At 31.7% G+C, this 20,608-nt stretch overlaps 1 protein-coding gene across 6 annotated transcripts in view; it reads right to left on the reverse strand.

Annotated features, from left to right (window-relative positions):
• The window catches only part of LOC108915062, a 105,595-nt gene that overhangs the window by 25,810 nt on the left and 59,177 nt on the right, over positions 1 to 20,608 (reverse strand). For 5 of the 6 annotated variants that reach the window (XM_018721055.1, XM_018721032.2, XM_018721048.1 and 2 more), the window contains exons 3-4: positions 19,095 to 19,343; positions 5,117 to 5,155 (exon numbers count right to left, since the gene is read on the reverse strand). In XM_018721055.1, the coding sequence (XP_018576571.1) occupies positions 5,117 to 5,155; positions 19,095 to 19,343 (288 nt within the window). The remainder of the gene's footprint in view (positions 1 to 5,116; positions 5,156 to 19,094; positions 19,344 to 20,608) is intronic. The other variant, XM_018721039.1, reaches the window with a different exon arrangement.

The following is a 20,608-nucleotide window of genomic DNA, read 5'->3' on the forward strand; positions in this document are numbered from 1 at the left end:
GTTTATGACAATTTAAAATAAGGTTCATTGGCTACATGTCAAAAGGTGTATTTGTCGATGTATTGTCAAGTCAGTTACTGGTATTATTTTTACCTAAGTACATCTAATTGAAAGAAGTAGGTCATTCTATTGAAAGCATTAGGTGTATTAACATTATTATTGTTGTACGTATTAACTATAATAAAAACGAACAGTTTATTTTTGTTTACAATCTAGTGACCTACATTAAATAGCTTTTTGCCGGTTAATAGAAGATCAGTTTTATATTCTCATCGATTTTGTATCCGTTATTTCTGCTAATTCTCAAGTTCTATTAAACATGTGTTCCATATATTTTTTAGAGAAATTAGAAATTTCTTGAGAATATCTATCTGTTCAAAGATTTGCATAAAAATGACTTATACAAGGCGTTATGAATAATTTGAAAGACATTAAACATTAAATGCATAATTAAATAAGTTAAATTACGTGAAGATGCCCATGATATATGCATGGATTCTGTTTAAATTTAATAACCACTGCTATATGATAAACTGTTGGTACTTTTTCCAAAGTAATTACATACCTACTGTTAGAATCGCATTAAAAATTGTTTATTTTAACTTGACATGTTGGTAATATAGACTGATTTGTAACCAAAGGTTCCTAATGAATGGGAGGGCAACGGGGCCACAGTTTGGGTGAGAAGTGTTGATAGAGTACTGGATAGGGGTTTTAAGGGACAGATAGGTTTTGAGCTGCGTAGTGCGCGGTTGAATGTTATATTTTGTTCCGAGTTGTATTAATATTGTTGGTGATTAAAAACCGTATTGTATTTAATTGACTTGGTTTTATTTGTTTCAATCATTGACTCTAACACTACCTATTTCTCATGTGCCGCATTCTGTTCAAATATTATTGTCAAGAGACAAATTTCGGCAAAATTGCAAAGAATATAAAAGCTAGCTGTTAATGTTGAAAGTCAACAGAACCGTGCACGACTGTGATTTCTGTTTGAAAATTAATTTTAACTGTTACACTAAATCATGGGTATAACTTCTCTCGTAGACACACCTTATACATGCTGGAAAAGAAATTCTAGTTCGTATTTCAAGCCAGTTTTATCTCCACCGAAACTTTCACGAGAGATGTAAATTAAAATCATGATATTTATGTTCATTGTAAATGTCGTGAAAACATTTTGAGAAATTTGATCACGCGAATCTAATATTAGATGTTGCGGATATAATTTAATAATATAAGATCAATACGACTGCGCAACAATACATTCATGATTTCGTTTTGTGTAACATATAGGTACAATATTTTTTATTTATTTCATAACAGTTATTAGTTTACAATCTTAAAAGTTGGTGAAATATGATTTGTTGCTAGTTTCACCTTGTTTTTCTTTTTACGAGTTTATAATAATAAATATTGGTATAAACCGGCTTTGTAATATTGTACATTGTACCTATCTAGAAATATTTCTTTGATTGATTATTGCTTTAGAATTTTCTCATTTACATAGACATTATATCTTCAAATCTAACCTTAAAAGACCCATTGATGATACTCACTGACGCCGGCAACATTTAGTACATAGTCCAAAAATTGTTTTAATTCAGTTAACCAAAAAATATGGCATTAGAAAAGCACATGTTAATTTAATTAATAAAAATCTAACAGCACCTGATTGTTAGAAAATGAATCACTCAATTTAACGTTATTAATAACTAGAATAACTAACTACAAAGAGCATATGTATACAGACGTTTAAATATGAAACTATTTTAATTATTATGTTTGCGTATGACCTAGAAATTTATATTTGGCTGCAAATTGTGTCTTATTTTTTTGGTAGAGATTTTTTAACATCTTTTCTTAAGAAATAGTAGCGTTACTTTTCAGAAACATCCTGTACTTCATGCTTTGTCAAGAAAAGTAGTAGATTCATAAATTTTTCACGTATTCTACACTATCATTTGCATACCATAAATTCACTGGTAATTAAATTTATTTCCCTATTAGAGGCCTCTGGCACTGTTGTTCACTTTTATTAGTGCTGTTACTGTTAATTCGGTTATTACTGCTAATTAAGGAAATGGGGTGAATGTCCGAAAACGATATTATATTTTATTTATGGGCATTCTTTACGCGATTATTTCAACAGCTGGGGGAGCACTGTAACAAACGATAATTAAAACTAAATAGGTATATTTCATCACATCGTAGAGTTCAGGGAGCATTGCATTATTATTACTAGATTGGATGAAACAATTGTTGCATGCTGTCATTGTTCTCTGCTAGTCATACTTCGTATGAAAAACGTTCTCTTCGTTGTCTCATCATTACTGTAGCGTAGAATTACGTATTTAAAAGTGACGTTACTGAAATTAAGTACATATAATTGACAAACTCATACTTGCAGCTAATTACTCTACTCAATCGCTAATCAAGGTATTAAGTTAATTCAAACTAATTTATACAATTTTTCTTAATTATGATCAAATAGAGAATAATGACACATATATTCTTGGTGATAATTCTCTGGGTATATTCCAGAAACAGTTTTTTTTTAAAATTTATATCTTACATTATACATATATCTTACACTATTAACTAAAATATTAACATTTTCTTTTATCATGCCACTGGCATTAAATGCCTGTAACTTGAATTTGCCTTATTCGAATTTAACAAACTGTGGATCATTTTAAAGGTTTTTTTCATCTGATTTACTTTTATTCTAAACAACATAAAAGTTAATTTATATACTTAATAACAGGGGTGTTTTTCAAAGTAATGTACTCAGTTGATTGTTTCAAAAAATTACATACAAAGGCATTAAAATGCTGTAACTTGAATTTGCTTTATTCGAATTTAACAAACTGTGGATCAATTTAAAAGTTTTTTCATCTGATTTACGTTTATTATAATCAACATAAAAGTTAATTTGTTAATAACAGCGGTGTTTTTCAAAGTACTCAGTCTGATCGTTTCAAAAAATTAAATGCAATCCTATCACTTTTTTATAGACCTTTAATTAAAAAAATTAAATATGAAAGCAGAAGGTATTTATCTCTTTCCATTTTAAAATTATTGAAAAAGTAGTAGTAATATTTAGGAATAATACAAATATACAGGGTGTTTATTAAGTACTTGTACAAACTTTAAAGGATGAATATTTAACTAATTTTAAGATAAAACGTTCATATGAACACTTATTTGTAGAAGTAGTTTAATCTTAGTTTTGCAAATGAGTACACATTTTTTCACTTGTTTTTAAAAAACTCTTAAGTTACAAAATTCCATGAACGCAGGGTTAACTTTAAACCCGTTTTGTACAAAACGGCTGCTTTCAGCGACAAATACTAAGAGCATCTTTTCTACGTAAAATTGATTGGAGAATAGATATGTCAAAAATGACATACAGAGCGACACAAAAAAGTTATGGTTCAACATTGTATGTGGTGCCTTCTAACATTAAACAGAAAACTAAATATTTGAGTTTCTCATCATCAATACTCCCAGTTTCCCGAATTTCGTCAAATTACCATGTTATCGAACAAAAGTTTAATCAAAATATCAAACAAAAATTTTTTTGGAAGCTCTTAATCTCAAGAATTAAGCCGTTACGGATCCATGTTCATATGAACTTTTTATCTTAAAATTAGTCAAAGATTCACCCTGTAAAGTTTGTACAAGTACTTAATAAACACCCTGTATATGACACATTTTTTTAATAAGAATACAATGACAAAACTCTGTAGTTATTGGAGATCTTAAAATAAAAAAATCAGGTGAAATTCATGACGTTTTGGCATGCATTATTCATTTAGAGCAAGTTATTTGTTTCAGTTTATTTTAATATTTTGTTCTCTATGAAAAAATTAATCAAACATCCGTGCGTCAAAGGGGTCAAGAGTTGTTTTTATGAAATATTTTTGCTAACCAAAAATCTTACTAAAAAAACAAACAAAAATTAAAAAATGTCGACCACTATGTCAAAGCACTTCACTTTGTTAATGTTTCGAAAACAATCTCTTTTCGTTTTCAAAACTATGAATATCTTGTCTTTTGCAAATAGGTTTGGATCTTTAAATTCTGTTTGTTTATCTGCTTCCATAGCGAGAGATAGCGAGATACTAATTGATTTTCGAAAGTGAAGTGTCTCGTGTAGTGATGCGTACATTTTCTCTGCTTTTATCAGTCAGATCTTTTATAAGATAAAAATCGTTTCATTTCACTATGTCAGGAACCTAAGTGTTTTTATATAGATAATATTGTAACCAATAAAGTACTTGTTTTCTGATGTGTTTTGTCTGTAGGGTTAAATATCTGTTTTTTAAACTGACTTTCAACTCTTATTTTATAAAATGAATGACTAACCGTTTATTTAAATATGAATCATGCAACCTGTTTGAAGGATAATAATATATCTTCGATAATCATCATAAAATTGTTGTTTAAGTTTAAATATTAATCACATATAATGAGCAGAATCATAAACTTCTACGTTATTTAAAACAAACAATACAAGCTTTCTAAATGTCAGAAGCAGATTAACTTATGCTACCTATATTGTTGATAAGCACATAAATTCATGTTTCAGTTGGCGTGCAACCTTTCATACATACTTCCGGATACAGTTTACTTCAAAACTGACTGAAACACGATATCCGCTCCAGGCTACGGGAAAGCGTTTATTCGTCAAATTAGTATTACAAATTTATTAAACCTCAGGGAGTGAAAATTCTGCGGATAAAATACATCGAGAATTACAAAATTAGAGGTTAATTCAAAATTCGCATTCAAATCTGTTTAATTAGTGGCTGTCATATAGTGATTCTTATTTAATTTCATTAAAATGTCTGGGTTAAAAAAACACCTCTATGTTTCTAAATAAAAAAAAAAGAGAATCGAACTTTTCAGTTTTACGTCGAATTATGAGTTTTCCATTCAAATTTTTTAATAATCTACAGGAATTTGATAAGAACTGTTTATAAAAATATCGACAAATCTATATTTCTGTGACTGTAATCAGAAGAGGCTAATAAAGCTAAAAGGGATAGCGTAGCTTATAAAACCAATGCCAAAAGCTATTATAAAACTTATTCTATTTATAAGAACTTACTCTGTTTCATCTGTGCGAGCCTAGAGAGTTTTATAAAACCTATAACAAATATTCAGTCTTAGACGAAGAGTTCTATTGAGGCTTTCATAGTTTAAGCTAGAGCTAAATTTGCCTTAAATCAATAATATTGTTTAGTGTTATTTTAATTTATTGTTTTATACCCACAGGTTAATAGTTATTTTATAAATTTTCAATGGGTTTGTAGATTCAAATAAGACGTTGGCAATTTCAGAATTTTCAAACACTTTCAATATTTATAGTGTATTTAACAAAGTAGTCATTGTTTTATTGCATATTTTGAAAAAAAACCTTAAAAGGAAAAGATTTTAAAAAGGGTAAAGCATGAATATTTTTTGACTCATTTTGTACACTGTATAGTACACTAGCAACTGTTTTTTAAACTGTTGTCCACTTGTTTGCCTTAAATCAATAATATTGTTTAGTTTTATTTTAATTTATTGTTTTATACCCACAGATTAATAAAGTAATTTTATAAATTTTCAATGGGTTTGTAGATTCAAATAAGACGTTGGTAATTTCAGAATTTTCAAACACTTTCAATATTTATAGTGTATTTAACAAAGTAGTCATTGTTTTATTATTGCATATTTTGAAAAAAAAACCTTAAAAGGAAAAGATTTTAAAAAGGGTACGGCAGGAATATTTTTTGACTCATTTTGTACACTGTATAGTACACTAGCAACTGTTTTTTAAACTGTTGTCCACTTGAACTGTGACCTTTCCAATATATAACATAGTTTAGACCTTAGACAACAATTAAGTGGAGCAAAAGGTGATGGCCTCTCATAAGCCGCTTCTGCTTGATGCTATACTGTCCGTTCTGCTGCTGAAATGCAGCATTCTAATGCACTTGGGCCGCAATACGGAAGCTCGAAGGACAGTTTATTTATATAACGAGATTAAAGTTATTTCAAGATGGGAAAGTTCTGTTCGATACAACAAAAACCACAGTTCCACCTACTGCGGTGCCATGACCTTACAAATAATTATATAATTATAATTTTAGCCGACATGTTATCGATTGGTATAATTAATGGCAAGTCGTGGTTAAGGGTGTACAATAGACATTATTGGAATCAAAGACTGCCAAGGTCTACCGAACAATAGAAATGTCGTTTATTATTAGACTGCTTCAAGTGTTCTGTAATTTGTTTTGTACATTACAGTATTGAATTTGCATCAGTCAGTGTCATAAACTTGTCAAAGCATAATGAAAGTGCAAGCCAGTATTAAGTTACAGGGGCGTGACCAAGGAGGCTAAGGGGGTTCAACCACCTCACGCCATGAAGAAAAAGGGGAACGTTACTGTTCAAAAGCTGAGGTGTCTGCACATTCAAATGGAATTGATAAATAGATTCATAGAGCTCCTTTCACAAACTGAAATAATGAGGGCGCCTCTGCCTGGTCCATTTATAAATTAATAGAAACAAAAGTTCCGTTGAAAGATTTAAACTAATTTAAACTTTGATTATGCAGAATGCAACAAAAAAGAAAAATTGGTAATTTGAATTCTATATCTTTAGATGAAAGTAATGATTTGGAAAGAAAAAATATGAGACACATTCCGTGAGTCAAGAATTGGACATTTCGAGAAGCTTTACAGTGTATTTTCACGAAAGATTTGCATTTTCACGCTTACAAACTTCAATTGACCCAAAAACTGAGGCCTACCGATCACGCAGAGCGAAGAGAGTTTGTTAAATGGATTATAGAATAAGTGGATGCTGATTTTTTCAACAAAATCATTAGCGATGAGGCTCATTTTTGTCTTGTTGACTTAGATTATCGAAAAAATTATCGCATTTGGGGTTCAAAAAATCCATGAGTGATAGTTGAGGAGAAACAAGGGCATCCACAACGTGTCACTGTTGTGGTGTGGTGTGGATTTTGGGCTGAAGGTGTCACCAGACCATTCTTCTTCGAAAATGTGGCTGGTCAAGCAATAACAGTTAATGCTGCTCGCTATCGCGACAGTTTTTTCGCGACATGTGGTTTCAACAAAACGGTGCCACATACCATACAGCCCGCGAAACAGTTCAATTACTGCTTGATTCATTTCCTGGTCGTGTAATTTCCCGTTTTGGTGATCAAAATTGGCAGACTTTTTCTTTGAGTTTTTTTGAAGTCTAAGGCTTATGCCAACAAGCCCACGGCCACCTACGCCTCGAAGGAGGAAATTGAGCGTCAATGAAATAAATTTAGCCGCATTTATGCAAAACTTTCATGGACTGTTCCCTATACTGTTTATTTTATAAATCAATAAAAAATGTACAATTTTTAATTAAAAATCTGTGTTTTTATCAAAATTACTTCTTGCCTGAATTTTAGGACACCCTCTACAGTTTTATTTATAAATGCTCAAGGAAACTTCATCACAGTAAATAGTTAACACTTTATTCCATTAGAAGCTTCGCATGTAATTAATACTTTGAAAACATCTAAATTACTAGTCTAACATGCGTGACATACACGTGTCATCGTCAATTGCAGCACGTGCATGTAATTTGATCAATGAAACTGGGTCAACTGATGAAAAACTGCAACTGGAAAGGTACTCTGAACAATCAATGTTCTTTTGTTTATTTTGATAACAATGTATGTACAGCTAACTAGACACATATACAGGGTGTTTTTGAATGGAGTAGCATAAATGATACCAGTGAATCTACATTTCAAAAGAACACGATCTGCAAAAAATCGCCTTAGTAAAATGTTCACCCCTGAAGAGATATGGGCCATCAAAGTTTCCAAAAAAATTATGAAAATTGGCTGTAATTTGAAAACCGAACGAGGTACAAATAACAAATTTTTTACAGGTTGTTTACTAATACAGATGCGAGTTTTCAACTATTTTTCGAAAATTTTAACCCCTCGAAAGGGGTTGAAATAACCACCCCTCAAGCCATTTTTTGCCATAACTTTTATATTTCGTAAAAACTCGATATCCAAAAATACGCATTAGATAAACTGGTTCTTTTAGAAACTTTTACCTCTCTAGCAATTTTCCTTTAAAACTTTTCGTTTATTAATAAAAAAATAAAATGTATTACCATTCACCTCACACCGTATATGATTGCAATCAATCAAAGAAAAACTAAGTGTGCTGCTGTCATGCCAGTTGTCACAATTAACTCTTCTGTAAGTTGTCACTGTTATCAGCTAAATACTTTTTGGGTGTAAATTAACAAGAATTATGCCAAATTTTACTAATGATGAATATGTGGACATGCTACAAGTGTATTTTGAATGTCGCAAAAACTGTGCTGCGGCAACAAGAGCGTATAATGAGAGATATCCAAATCGTCAAGTTCCCCACAGACAAACTTTTTCGGCGGTAGAACGAAGACTTCGGGAAACTGGAAAAATACAGCCGCATATTGAGGGTACCGGCCGAAGACCTACTGTTCGTACTATTTATCTTGAGGATGCAGTACTTGAAGAGTTTGACGAAAATCGTCAGACTAGTACGAGAAAAACAGCAATGCACTTAAATGTGTCCCATAGTGTTGTTTGGAATATTGTCCATGATAATTTATTATATCCTTTTCACCACCGGCCAGTTCAAGCTCTACTTGAACCAGACATGCATAAGCGAGTTGTTTTTTGCGAATCGTATCTTAATATTCTAAGAAATAATTTGAATTTTGCCTCAAAGATACTTTTCACAGATGAAGCAACTTTTCAAAGACATGGTTTAACCAATATGCACAATCTTCATTCCTGGGCTCATGAAAATCCTCACGAAGTATCTATGACAACATTTCAACATAATTTTAGTTTAAACATTTGGGCAGGAATTGTAGAAAATGTGCTTGTCGGCCCTTTTGTTTTACCTCATCGACTTGGTGCTGTTGAATATTTGCAGTTCTTAAATGAGCATCTACCACCACTTCTGGAGGAAGTACCATTAAATGTACGTCAGGCCATGTGGTACATGCATGACGGGGCTCCTGCTCACAGCACTGTAGTAGTTAGGCGGTGGCTTAATTTAAATTACCCGAATCGTTGGATAGGTCGCGGCAATGAGGCACCTATCTCTTGGCCTGCACGTTCTCCCGATCTAACGCCCATGGATTTTTTCTTTTGGGGACATATAAAAAGTATTGTTTATGCGACCCCAGTTGACAGTGTTGAAGAGCTACAGGAAAGAATATTCGCGGCGGCTGATGAGATTCGCAACAATCCCATAATTTTTGCTCGAGTCCGTAACAACTTTGATAAACGTGTTAGGTTGTGTTTAGAAAGAAATGGCAATTATTTTGAAAATGTCCTTTAACTAAGTTTTTTGTTTTTTCTCTTTTTGATAATAAATTATTTCTTAGTTTCGTTTTCATTGTACTTCTATTTAATAAAAGTTTCTGCGACATTCAAACAGTTATTTGTGCAACTACTGTAAAGAGTGTGTATTTGTTGTACGATGCATGAAGTTTGCAGCTCGAGACGAAGTTGAGAGCTGCAATCATGTTAAGTGCAACAAATATGCTTTTTGCACATGTTGCACGCAACATTTTTTCTACGATTGTTTTTATTTCAAATTTTATTTAACAGTATTTTACATAATATTAAAATTTTAACTGACAACTGGAAATTAATTGCGCAAATTGTCAATGTCAGACGTTAGGTACTTATGGATATGCTTAGATTAAACTTGTAATCAATATTTTTTTTGTACTACTGTAAAAAAAGTTAAACTTTTGGCACAGTAGGTAGTGCAATAAGTAGTAAATTTTGCACGATCGTAGAAAAAAACACTTGTAGCATGTCCACATATTCATCATTAGTAAAATTTGGCATAATTCTTGTTAATTTACACCCAAAAAGTATTTAGCTGATAACAGTGACAACTTACAGAAGAGTTAATTGTGACAACTGGCATGACAGCAGCACACTTAGTTTTTCTTTGATTGATTGCAATCATATACGGTGTGAGGTGAATGGTAATACATTTTATTTTTTTATTAATAAACGAAAAGTTTTAAAGGAAAATTGCTAGAGAGGTAAAAGTTTCTAAAAGAACCAGTTTATCTAATGCGTATTTTTGGATATCGAGTTTTTACGAAATATAAAAGTTATGGCAAAAAATGGCTTGAGGGGTGGTTATTTCAACCCCTTTCGAGGGGTTAAAATTTTCGAAAAATAGTTGAAAACTCGCATCTGTATTAGTAAACAACCTGTAAAAAATTTGTTATTTGTACCTCGTTCGGTTTTCAAATTACAGCCAATTTTCATAATTTTTTTGGAAACTTTGATGGCCCATATCTCTTCAGGGGTGAACATTTTACTAAGGCGATTTTTTGCAGATCGTGTTCTTTTGAAATGTAGATTCACTGGTATCATTTATGCTACTCCATTCAAAAACACCCTGTATACAATAAAATCGTTTTATATATTTTATTAACTGAAAAATAATAAAAACCAAAACAAAACAAATTTTTAAGATGCTCTTGTTGGAATAGTGGTTTCAAGGAAAAGTTCTTAAGGAATGGTAATGGAAACAGTAATATAATATTAAAGTATTGAATTTGCATTAGTCAGTGCCACAAAATTGTTAAGTTATTAAAAGGAAAACAGGTATTGAAGCACTTATATCGAAGAAAAAAAGAGTAAAGATAATGTTACTGTTCAAAGTCTGAAGTATCTATATTTTAAAACATACTGAAATGATGTACTTTTAAGCAGTTTACAGCGGTATTTATGGCATTATTCTGTTTTATAAGGAAGGTATCCCACAAAAGAAATTTCATAGAATTTCTCCAGATAAAAAAAACTGGTCAACAAACATAACAGTTCTTTTTAAATACCTATTACTTAATTGTAAAAACAAAAGTTAATCTAATTAAAGGATTTAAATTAAACTTTTATTACGTTGGTTGAGAAAGACGAAAAAGACGGTCAATTTGAATTGTAAATTTGTAGATTAAGAACATAGAAGGGAAAAGCTTTAAATAACAAAATTTTTGCGAGTTAAAAATTGTTAATGTTATTAGAAAGCAATGAGGGAATGTCATCGAATGATTGAGGGAATGTCATCAAAATGGATAATCAATGCTCCAGTCCGTTAGAAATTTTGTGTGTTCCGTTTGCGTGGGTTATTAACTTTGAACACATCTAAATAGAAACCCCCACATGTGATAAACATGTGCCACAGCAAATTACAGCATATACAAGTAATTTAATGAACTAAACTGGGTCAACACCTGAAAAACTGCAACTGAAAAAGTATTGTTAATAACTATTTATGTTACCAGGCATACCGAACTAAAAAATGTGAATGATACTTTTTAACTAAATAAAAACTATAACAAGTTACAAAATACTCCTCGAATAGACCGGGTGAATTATTAATTTTCAAGACCAATAAATTTTTCACAAAAAAGACAAGCTTTTACACATTCATAATGTCATTATATTAGGTGGCCAAATGAAAACAAAACAGAGCCATTTTCAGGAACCGAAACGCTCAGACCCGTCGATTTTAGATTAAAGAGGGACATTCTTTGGGTATTTTTTACTCCACCACTTTCACCCCCAAGCAAGGGTAAGCATCACCCCAAAATATTTAAATGGCATTGGGGGTCGAGTAATATTTCTTTTGAAAGCTCTTACAATTCTCTTTACAACAGACTTTAAATTTTATAATTCCGCCCAATACTTATTAACAATTTTGATTTTAAAGTTGAAACTTATGTACAAACAATTAGTAACGGTAAAAATGTCAGTCATTCGAGTTAAGTACGCCAATGGTATAAATTTAGTATTTCTTGCGTTATATTGGTTTTTGGCGATTTGTTATCACTTTCGTAAAAAAAACACAATTGTAAAAAACAGAAATGAACGCTATACACACAATGAACGTAAAATTAGTGGATTCCAAATTATTTTCTAGTATTATTTGGAAGCGTTGGTTGGTAGTTTATTTAATTGTGTTTTTGAAAATTAAACACTATGGTTTATTCCATTGCGGAAAGGGTAGATATCATTTCGCTTTACTGTATGAACAATAAATGTGCGAATAGAACAGCTCAGCTATTTAATGAACAACATCAAGATCGACATGTCAGGAGGAAATATGTTTTAGAGTTAGTAAAAAAAAATCAAGAGACAGGGAACGTAGCCAATAAAAAACGAGAAATTGAAAAACCTATAGTTAATGAAGCTAGTGAAGTTGCAGTTTTGGGACAAGTTCATCTGGATCCTACTTAGGTACGAGGCAGCTAGCATCTGTGTCTGGGATCAATCCAACTAGCATACAAACCATTTTGAAGAAGAATAAATTCCATCCATACAAAATACATTTAGTCCAGGAACTTCATGAGGATGATTATGACCGCCGTTTGCAATTTTGCGAAATAATGAGTGAGCGAGCAGGGAACAATCCACAGTTCCTTTTTAACATCTGTTTTTCTGATGAATGCAGTTTTTTCTTGAACGGTAAATCGTCACAATTGCCGCTATTGGTCCGATTCAAACTCAAGAGTTTTTCACGAGGTGCATACACAGCAACCGGAAAAATTAAATGTATGGGCTAGAATTTTCGGTGACCGGCTGACGCTATTGACCCTGCCTTGACTGATATTATTGAAAACATTACTCAACCCCCAATGCCATTTAAATATTTTGGGGTGATGCTTGCCCTTGCTTGGGGGTGAAAGTGGCGGAGTCAAAAATACCAGCAAAGAATGTCCCCCTTTAATCTAAAATCGACGGGTCTGAGCGTTTATCTACAATCTTGACGCAGTTCCTGAAAATGGCTCTGTTTCGTTTTCATTTGGCCACCCTGTATAGTAAAATATAAGTCGACATTTCTGAACAGTTTTATCAAAATATTTGAGTAGGTCCCAATAATAGAGGACAAGGACTTTACTAAAGAATATTTATGCTAACGTAAATAAACAAAATTAATATAAAAACAAAAATAATACCGGAATACTTGTATAAAAATTATAATGTACTTGTATCTATTATGATTATTCTATGGAAAATTTGAGCAGGAAGGAAAAATTTATGGCAATTAATTTTTTCCCCGGGTACATCTGACAGTTATAGCGACGTATTAGAGTTGATAAGGAAGTTTCAATTTGTTTTTGCAACAGGCCGTAATACGTATAAATTAAAAAGGACACGTCCTCTAGTTCTGCCGCCTGATGCAAGATGTAATCTATGGGACTGTTAGAAAATGTTTAATATTCGTTCCAATGCTCGACGAATAATTTACTGAAATTCATGTAATAAATACTGACAGCAATAAAAAAAAAATAAAATAAACAAAAGCAAACTGATATATTTAAATTCGTATCACGGAGTAGGTATTTTAAATATTAAAACACTGTTGTAATGAGAACTAGGTAAGTCGGCCAAATAATTATGTTCCAAACGATGCAACGCAGCTGAAGCAGACATTTCCTAGAATTGTTATAAATTCAAGAATTAGAAACGAACTAATAATTATTTTCATAACAAAATAAGCACCACACTGAAAAATATGTTAACTTCTATGAGCTTTAATCCAGCAAAATTTTCCAGTTAAAAATAGAACGAAGTTGCAGGTTTACGTTACGCAGAATTTTCATTAAAAAAAAAAAAACACGTTATAAAGACGTGAATTCCCCCGGTGATTTTTTTCGCCCGATTTATTCCGAATCCAATATTCATTCATGTCTGCGTGTACTGCGGATATTTCTGCCGAGTGATGTTTTTAATCTACCCAATCTGTTTGTTCTGTGTAGCTAAAAGCAGCCATCAGTTTAATGCAAAACGTTTTGAGTTGAATGGGCATCAATTTCTAAGGGATTTGGAAGGGCGGCTGATTTGTTCGAGGATTTGTTATCAGGCAACAATCCAACCAAAAAATTACAGAATAGAGTCGTTTACCGTTTTTTTAAATAATTTTCTACAAACATTTGCTTAAAATATTATTCCCCGTTTTCTGACATTCAATTGTTTTATAAAAAAGATATGCGAATTTTTGAGCATAAAACAATTCTTCTTGCAACTGTCAAGACATCCGATTTTATTATTGCGATACGTATAAACAATCCGAGCTATTACTGGTCATTATTGGCACTGCCAACTCAGGAGCGCAATAAGACATTCAAGAATATTTCCAAAAAAACCTCATAATTCCATAATTTACAGTTACTCTGCTTTTCGATAAAATATGATAAATAAAAATATACTTCTGATATTTTTTCTTTATTCCGAGTGTGCACTAAATTTTTACTAAAATATTCTCTGCTATTTCTAGGTTTTCAAAATAGATTTAAAAAAAAATCCAATTCTATATTAGTTTCCATTTTCCAATCATCACTATTACCTAAACTGTTTGTCAATATAGTAGAAAATATTAACAATTACTTACAAAACAATTTCGAATAACGTTATTTTAATCAGTTACAATTTTCGAGAAATATGAGAAATTTTCAGTTAAATTCTTTAAATTGATAGCTTCTTCAACTGATAATTTTGTCTGAAATCAGCAAATAGAGGCTGATACAAATTCGCTTCTCACTACAGGGATCTCGGAAACGGTAAGAGATGCGAACTAGCTTAAATGCTTCTGAAAAATCAAGACTAACATGATTAGTTTTCGAAATATTTAAAAAAAAAACGAAATTTTGGAAATCCGTTTTTGTTTCATTTCAGCCTTGTTTAAGGTGATACTGAAAAAAGAACACTTTCCCATAGCAACTTTTTGCCCTCTATCGAATGGCATAATCAATCAATTTTGTCTAAATAAATTCATATTCAATAAATTCGTTACAAATTTATCTACATTTTTTTTTCTAGATTTCTATGTTTGTTGAATTATCGTATACGCTAAATGACGTTAGACCCTGTGAAATCCACCTAGTAATTTAAACTACAAATGTAACAGTCTGTATAGGTATATTCCTTGGACAAATTATTAACAACGTCCATTTACAATATTGATAAAGTTGTAGTTGTACTATATACAAGGAACGCAAGTTAATCAATGTTAAAAACAAAACAACAAAAAACAGAAACTGATACTTTTGTTTTTCTTCTTATATTGACTATTTCGATCAGGAAATTTTACTTTCATCAAAAATAAATTAATTTTTAAATTTGGCCAATAAATATCCATATTTAAAAAAAGTGTAATTTTATTTTTAACTTGGTCGATTAAAATAACGTCATTTTCTTTTAATTCAGACTAGTGCATTAAACAGTTGTTGTCAACTTTTCAGCAGCTGTTAACGTACGGTGTACCAAGTTTAATTATCAGTACAGAGATCGCAGGAACTATTAGAGATACTGAAAATCTTATATTGACAAAGTAGTGACGTAGTGAAAAGAATTTCATTTAGTTCGAATTTTGTTATAAAAAAGTCAAAATCGCTCTTTTTACAGTTCAGTGTGTTCTTTTTACTGGTGTAGTCTTTTTTTAATGAAGATTTCCCAGAAAATAATCTAATTTTTTTTATGGATGCTATATCGGATTTTATTAAGAAAAAAATAATTGCTATTATAATATTTTTAATATTACATAAATTACACGCTATTTAAAGAAAGGTTTTAAATTTTTTCTGAATAAGTGAAAGTCTGTTTATATTTGAACTACCCCATTATTTTATGTTATTTAGATAGATAACACTGTATATAGAATTTCAAGTATAGAACCTTATATTTAGTAATAAAAAAGCTATAATTTAATTTAAGTCTAAACATTTTTTCTTCTCTTATACACTGCATTTAATCTTAGGATCGGAGTTCCTACAAAAACTACCATAATAAATTGTTTGCTACGTCATTAATGACAATTCTTTTCCTTAGCCAACCTCTTAAGATAAAATTTGCAGATACTACCTTTAGGTGTATACTTAACAAAGGAATATAGCCGCCACCATAAATTGTAGCGGAAATCACTATTTGAATAACAAATGAAACGCAACAAGAAGTCATCTCTTTTGAGGATATTACGTAAATAATAAATGAAATGAGGATGAACTTCTTTATTCGTCAGTAATAGTTGATTTTTGACTACAAAAAATTGCAATAAATTAAAAGTAAACCTTGGTTAGTGAACAGTAATACGCTTATTAAAATATCTGACGAATAAAATCGATTTCTACGCCTATTATGTGAAACTAATCACAGCTGTAATTATTTTCTTTGAAAAAATTGTAAAAGTAAATTTAAGTGAGCAGACATTTTGAGATCTTTAATACTAAGCTTATTTCGTTGAAATAAAACAAGGAACATAATTCCAAGATTCACTTAAGGGGTTAAATAGTTTTAATTAGTGTGTTAATTCAACAAAATTAAAGAAAAGTATAAAATTACACACCAAAATTGATGTTTGTATGACTGACCAATCAAACTAATAACTAATTATGCACCTTTTACATAACTTTATGAAATATTCCTTTACGCAAAAAAATCATTCATTGAAATTCTTCATGTGCGATCTAAAAAAATTGTTGCAAAGGTCGCATGACCACAAATGTCTGCATATATTTGAGACACATGCCAGAACTACCCACCAAGGTATGTTTGTAGTTTCTGATGCATACAATTAACACATATTGAACCCACAATTAAGATAAAAATCGTATTTGTTATGTCAATGTTAATGCGATTATCAACAACAAATTGACTTCAACTAATCAGTAATGATTACTACATTCTAATGACTATTTGTATTGTGATTTCATTAATGCAATACACGAACATTTCACCCGTTTTTATTATCTTTCTAAAAATAGTTGAAAGCTGGTTTTCTGAGCTATTTGAATTTACGAAGATTTAATATAAACATATCCAGGATTTTTTTCAGCAATATAGGTTCGCTGAACATTTAAAATGTTTATTGACAATAAGCAAATAAATGCTACTATTTATTTTTCTTTTGTTACGAGGGAATGCCACACATATTTACTTATGTCCATACTCGTTGTTCAAACTGCCGCACACCTCGTATATAAACAAAACGCTTACGACAGGACTATTGAATACATACATACGTATATGCCCCTATTCAGTGCATTCACATTTACCAAGTCATTCCAGTTTAACGACTAGCCGAGAACTAACAATAACTGTAAATTAAATACAAGAAGTGGTGGTTTTCAATCAGACATTTTTAATGATTAGAACAATTTATGACGACAGGTGTTTTGGTATTTATTGTATTTGCCAGGTAACATTTTTTTAAGCACGTAGTAGTCAAATGGGTTTATCTGACACTTTAGTGCGACAATCTATTTTTCATATAAATGTGTGTAGATTTGCCGAAATACACATATTTATCAAACATAAACAATGGAAATACAAAGACACCCCGTTTTGGACTAATTCAATAAGCGAATGTTTTTTTCAATATGCGATGATCTGTTTGGGAATGGTAAATAACAACAAATGAAAGAAAACAATTAACATTCTTATTATTAAACAAGTTGTGTGTTACTCTAAATTCGTAAAAAAATGACAAGTGTACTACAACACAACAGGCTGATAAGCTGACAAGATATATAAGTATATATACCTACCCTTCGTATGTGGAACGTTAATTTTAAGGGAAGGAAGGGAAAATGAGTAGAATGTGATTAAAAAATTTTAAATGCATATTTACCCTGAAAAAAAAATTCCAAATCATTATGTAAACCCTTTTTCGGGCCATGCCTGACCGCTGATCTACAAACGTTTATCGAGAGTGAATCCTGACCTACCGTATTCGGTCACTAACCTAGTTTTTACTGCGTTTTGAATAGTGAACGACAAAGACAGACATTTTTACCTAAACACATGAATGAATAAGATACAAACACATGTATAAGGGTAATAATGTAATGTTAGGTTATTTAGTATTTTTAATATTGTTAACGTTTTCACAATGTTACAATTGCAAAATTCAAGACGACTGGGGAAATATTTCACCGTTCGAAAACTTTATAATCGAGTAAAATTTTGTTTTCGATTTTTTGTCTTTATTAGGCCTTCCGTATACGCGGCTGAAGTTAATGACATTATGACTGAACCAGTCTGTATATTTACTCTTTTAAATGAAACCATTTGCAAATTAGTACCCCTATTTATCTTTTAGACTAGCTCGGAACAACGAAAAAATGTAAACGGAGATTTGCCAGATTCAGTTTATCATGATATTAACTGCCTGAATCTCATTTGCCTGGCATAACAACATATTGTTGTGGGCCACAGCTTGAATATCTCTGCGAACCATCTAAATGGGCGCATAAAAACAAGTGGGTATGCCGTCTGGAGATATCTAGGTGCGGCTTTAGAATAGCTGGATTTCTCTCCATTTCCATAAAGGCAAGTCTGCATGATATTAATTTAACCCAATGAAACGAAACGGTAATAAATCCAAATAGTCAATGCAAGGGTACCGTTATGTGTTTGAAGCCTGCTAAGTATTTGTCCTATAAGGTTTCTTTTCGAATGTATGTTCTGATGCAGTATAGAAGAAATAACAAATTGGACAAATTTCTGTGAATTTTTACATTCTCAACGTTTCGGCAGAAGTCCTACCTTCCTCAAGGCAAAAATGTACTTGCATTTGAGTTTTCTGTAACTGTATTTTAGTTCTGAGCAATACGGGAATTCTGCCGAAATGTTAGCTAAGTGCTCGAATTCATAGAAACAAGTAGATGGTTCAATTTGCCTTGTTACTTATGCTACATAATCTTTTAAGTATTGTAGAAAATTTAAAATAAATCATATTATTATATTATTTTTGACAGTAATAGAAACTAAATTATGAAGAAATTCAAGCCTCTGTAAGTATACAGGGTGTTTGTTTTACTTAATGAAAGAATAAGTTTTTAGCCAAGATTTTTCTGCTAAAAATAATCTTTCATCCAACCCATCCGACCACTCTTAGCACATATTCATTTACTAGTTCTTGTAGCATGCTATACCACAATCGTAATTCTAAATTTCAAGTTCAACTTGTTTTGTAAACGTAACCGAAACTCACCTATAGTTCGACTGCTGGAAACCGGACTGAGCGGGTAGAAGTCCCCGTGCAAAGGACAATGGAACCCGATCGTCTGTTCCCTCCTGCGCGCTCGTCTTGTGAGAACACAGAGCACACAACCAGCGACTAGCATGAAGAAGCCGACGACGATACATGCTGGACCCAGAATTCTGGAATTTCCTGTGAAGGCTATCCTGTCCTCGTAGTGGTCTGGCTCTTCGTCTTCACCAGGACCTCTGTAGGATGCGGCTGAAACAACAGACAACTTTGAAATGCAATGTCGGTAAAAAAAGGTTTAGAAAAATTCGAAATAAGGCTGTAACCGCATATTTAGATGATGATCAGATTAATTTTAGTTTTAAAGATATTTAAACAGCAACTGATTTATTTTTTTAATTCGTATAAGGATAGAGGCTGATGCAAAATTCAGTACAAAGAATTTAGGGGCGTATATTTGAGGTCGAAATAAGACTTTTTTTCGTATAAACGTGGGTTCACAAATGCTTAGTTTTCGATATAAAGGGCGTTAAAGTTTTTTATTTTCGTAAATTTTTTAAGAATAATTTCCAAACAGATTTGAATGTTGGCATAAAATTTGGGGTACGGGGTTTTATGCTGAATTTAAATATGTCATTCCATTGCTTATGACGCTACTTGTAGAAGGCGATACCTATAAGGTACGCTTGTCCAGTGAAACAGAATTTTTAGAAATTTATGAAGTTACAGCAATTATATTCCCTACAATTTTCAATTCCGTTTCCTATTTTTTCCCAAGCATCGTGCCGCACATTGTGATCTTTGTATTGTTCTAAGTGTGCATTATAATTCTTTATTCTCTATACAGGGTTTTAGAAAGTTTGACTGCTTTAATTATAAGAGACGATAGAATACAATAAAATAAACAAAAAATCCTTATATGACATAGGTCCTAAACTCAACCATTTCCGAGAAAAAAATTATCAACATTGAACATCTTTATGCTTAATTCTAAAAAATAGTTAGCGTTGTAATAAATTTAAAATTCGATAAAATTAATATCGAGCGATGTGACAACGGTGTGGCGGATAACATGAGGCTCTAAGCTGTCCAGCAATACGCAATTCAGTTGGTGTTGGTATCTGGAATTGGACCGAGTCTGAGTGTTTTTTGCGTACCACTATTTCCTTTTCTTGAGGTGCTTTCCGGCGAGTGCGCGAAAATTGAATTCGAAGGTGTCGTGCGTGCATCGAAAATGGTGGTGGACATTTTGAGCATATGTTGTAGNTAATAGTTGTTTACATTTTTTTCGTAGAACAAGTCTGCCGCATGCACAGCCGTGTGCATCAGCGATGTAGCGCTGTTGTCAGTCACGTTGTGAAACTTCCTAAGATTAATATTCGCTGTATTTTGAACACTGTTACTCTTACACCCTTATAATATAGACTTTTGTTCATTTATGATTACTCTATCTCGTGCTGAAGTTATGGCAGTCAGTCATACTTCTTACACCCTACATATAACTCATGTTGTTGTAC

This window comes from Anoplophora glabripennis, unplaced genomic scaffold, assembly GCF_000390285.2.
Source record: "Anoplophora glabripennis isolate ALB-LARVAE unplaced genomic scaffold, Agla_2.0 scaffold19, whole genome shotgun sequence".
Taxonomy (NCBI): domain Eukaryota; kingdom Metazoa; phylum Arthropoda; class Insecta; order Coleoptera; family Cerambycidae; genus Anoplophora; species Anoplophora glabripennis.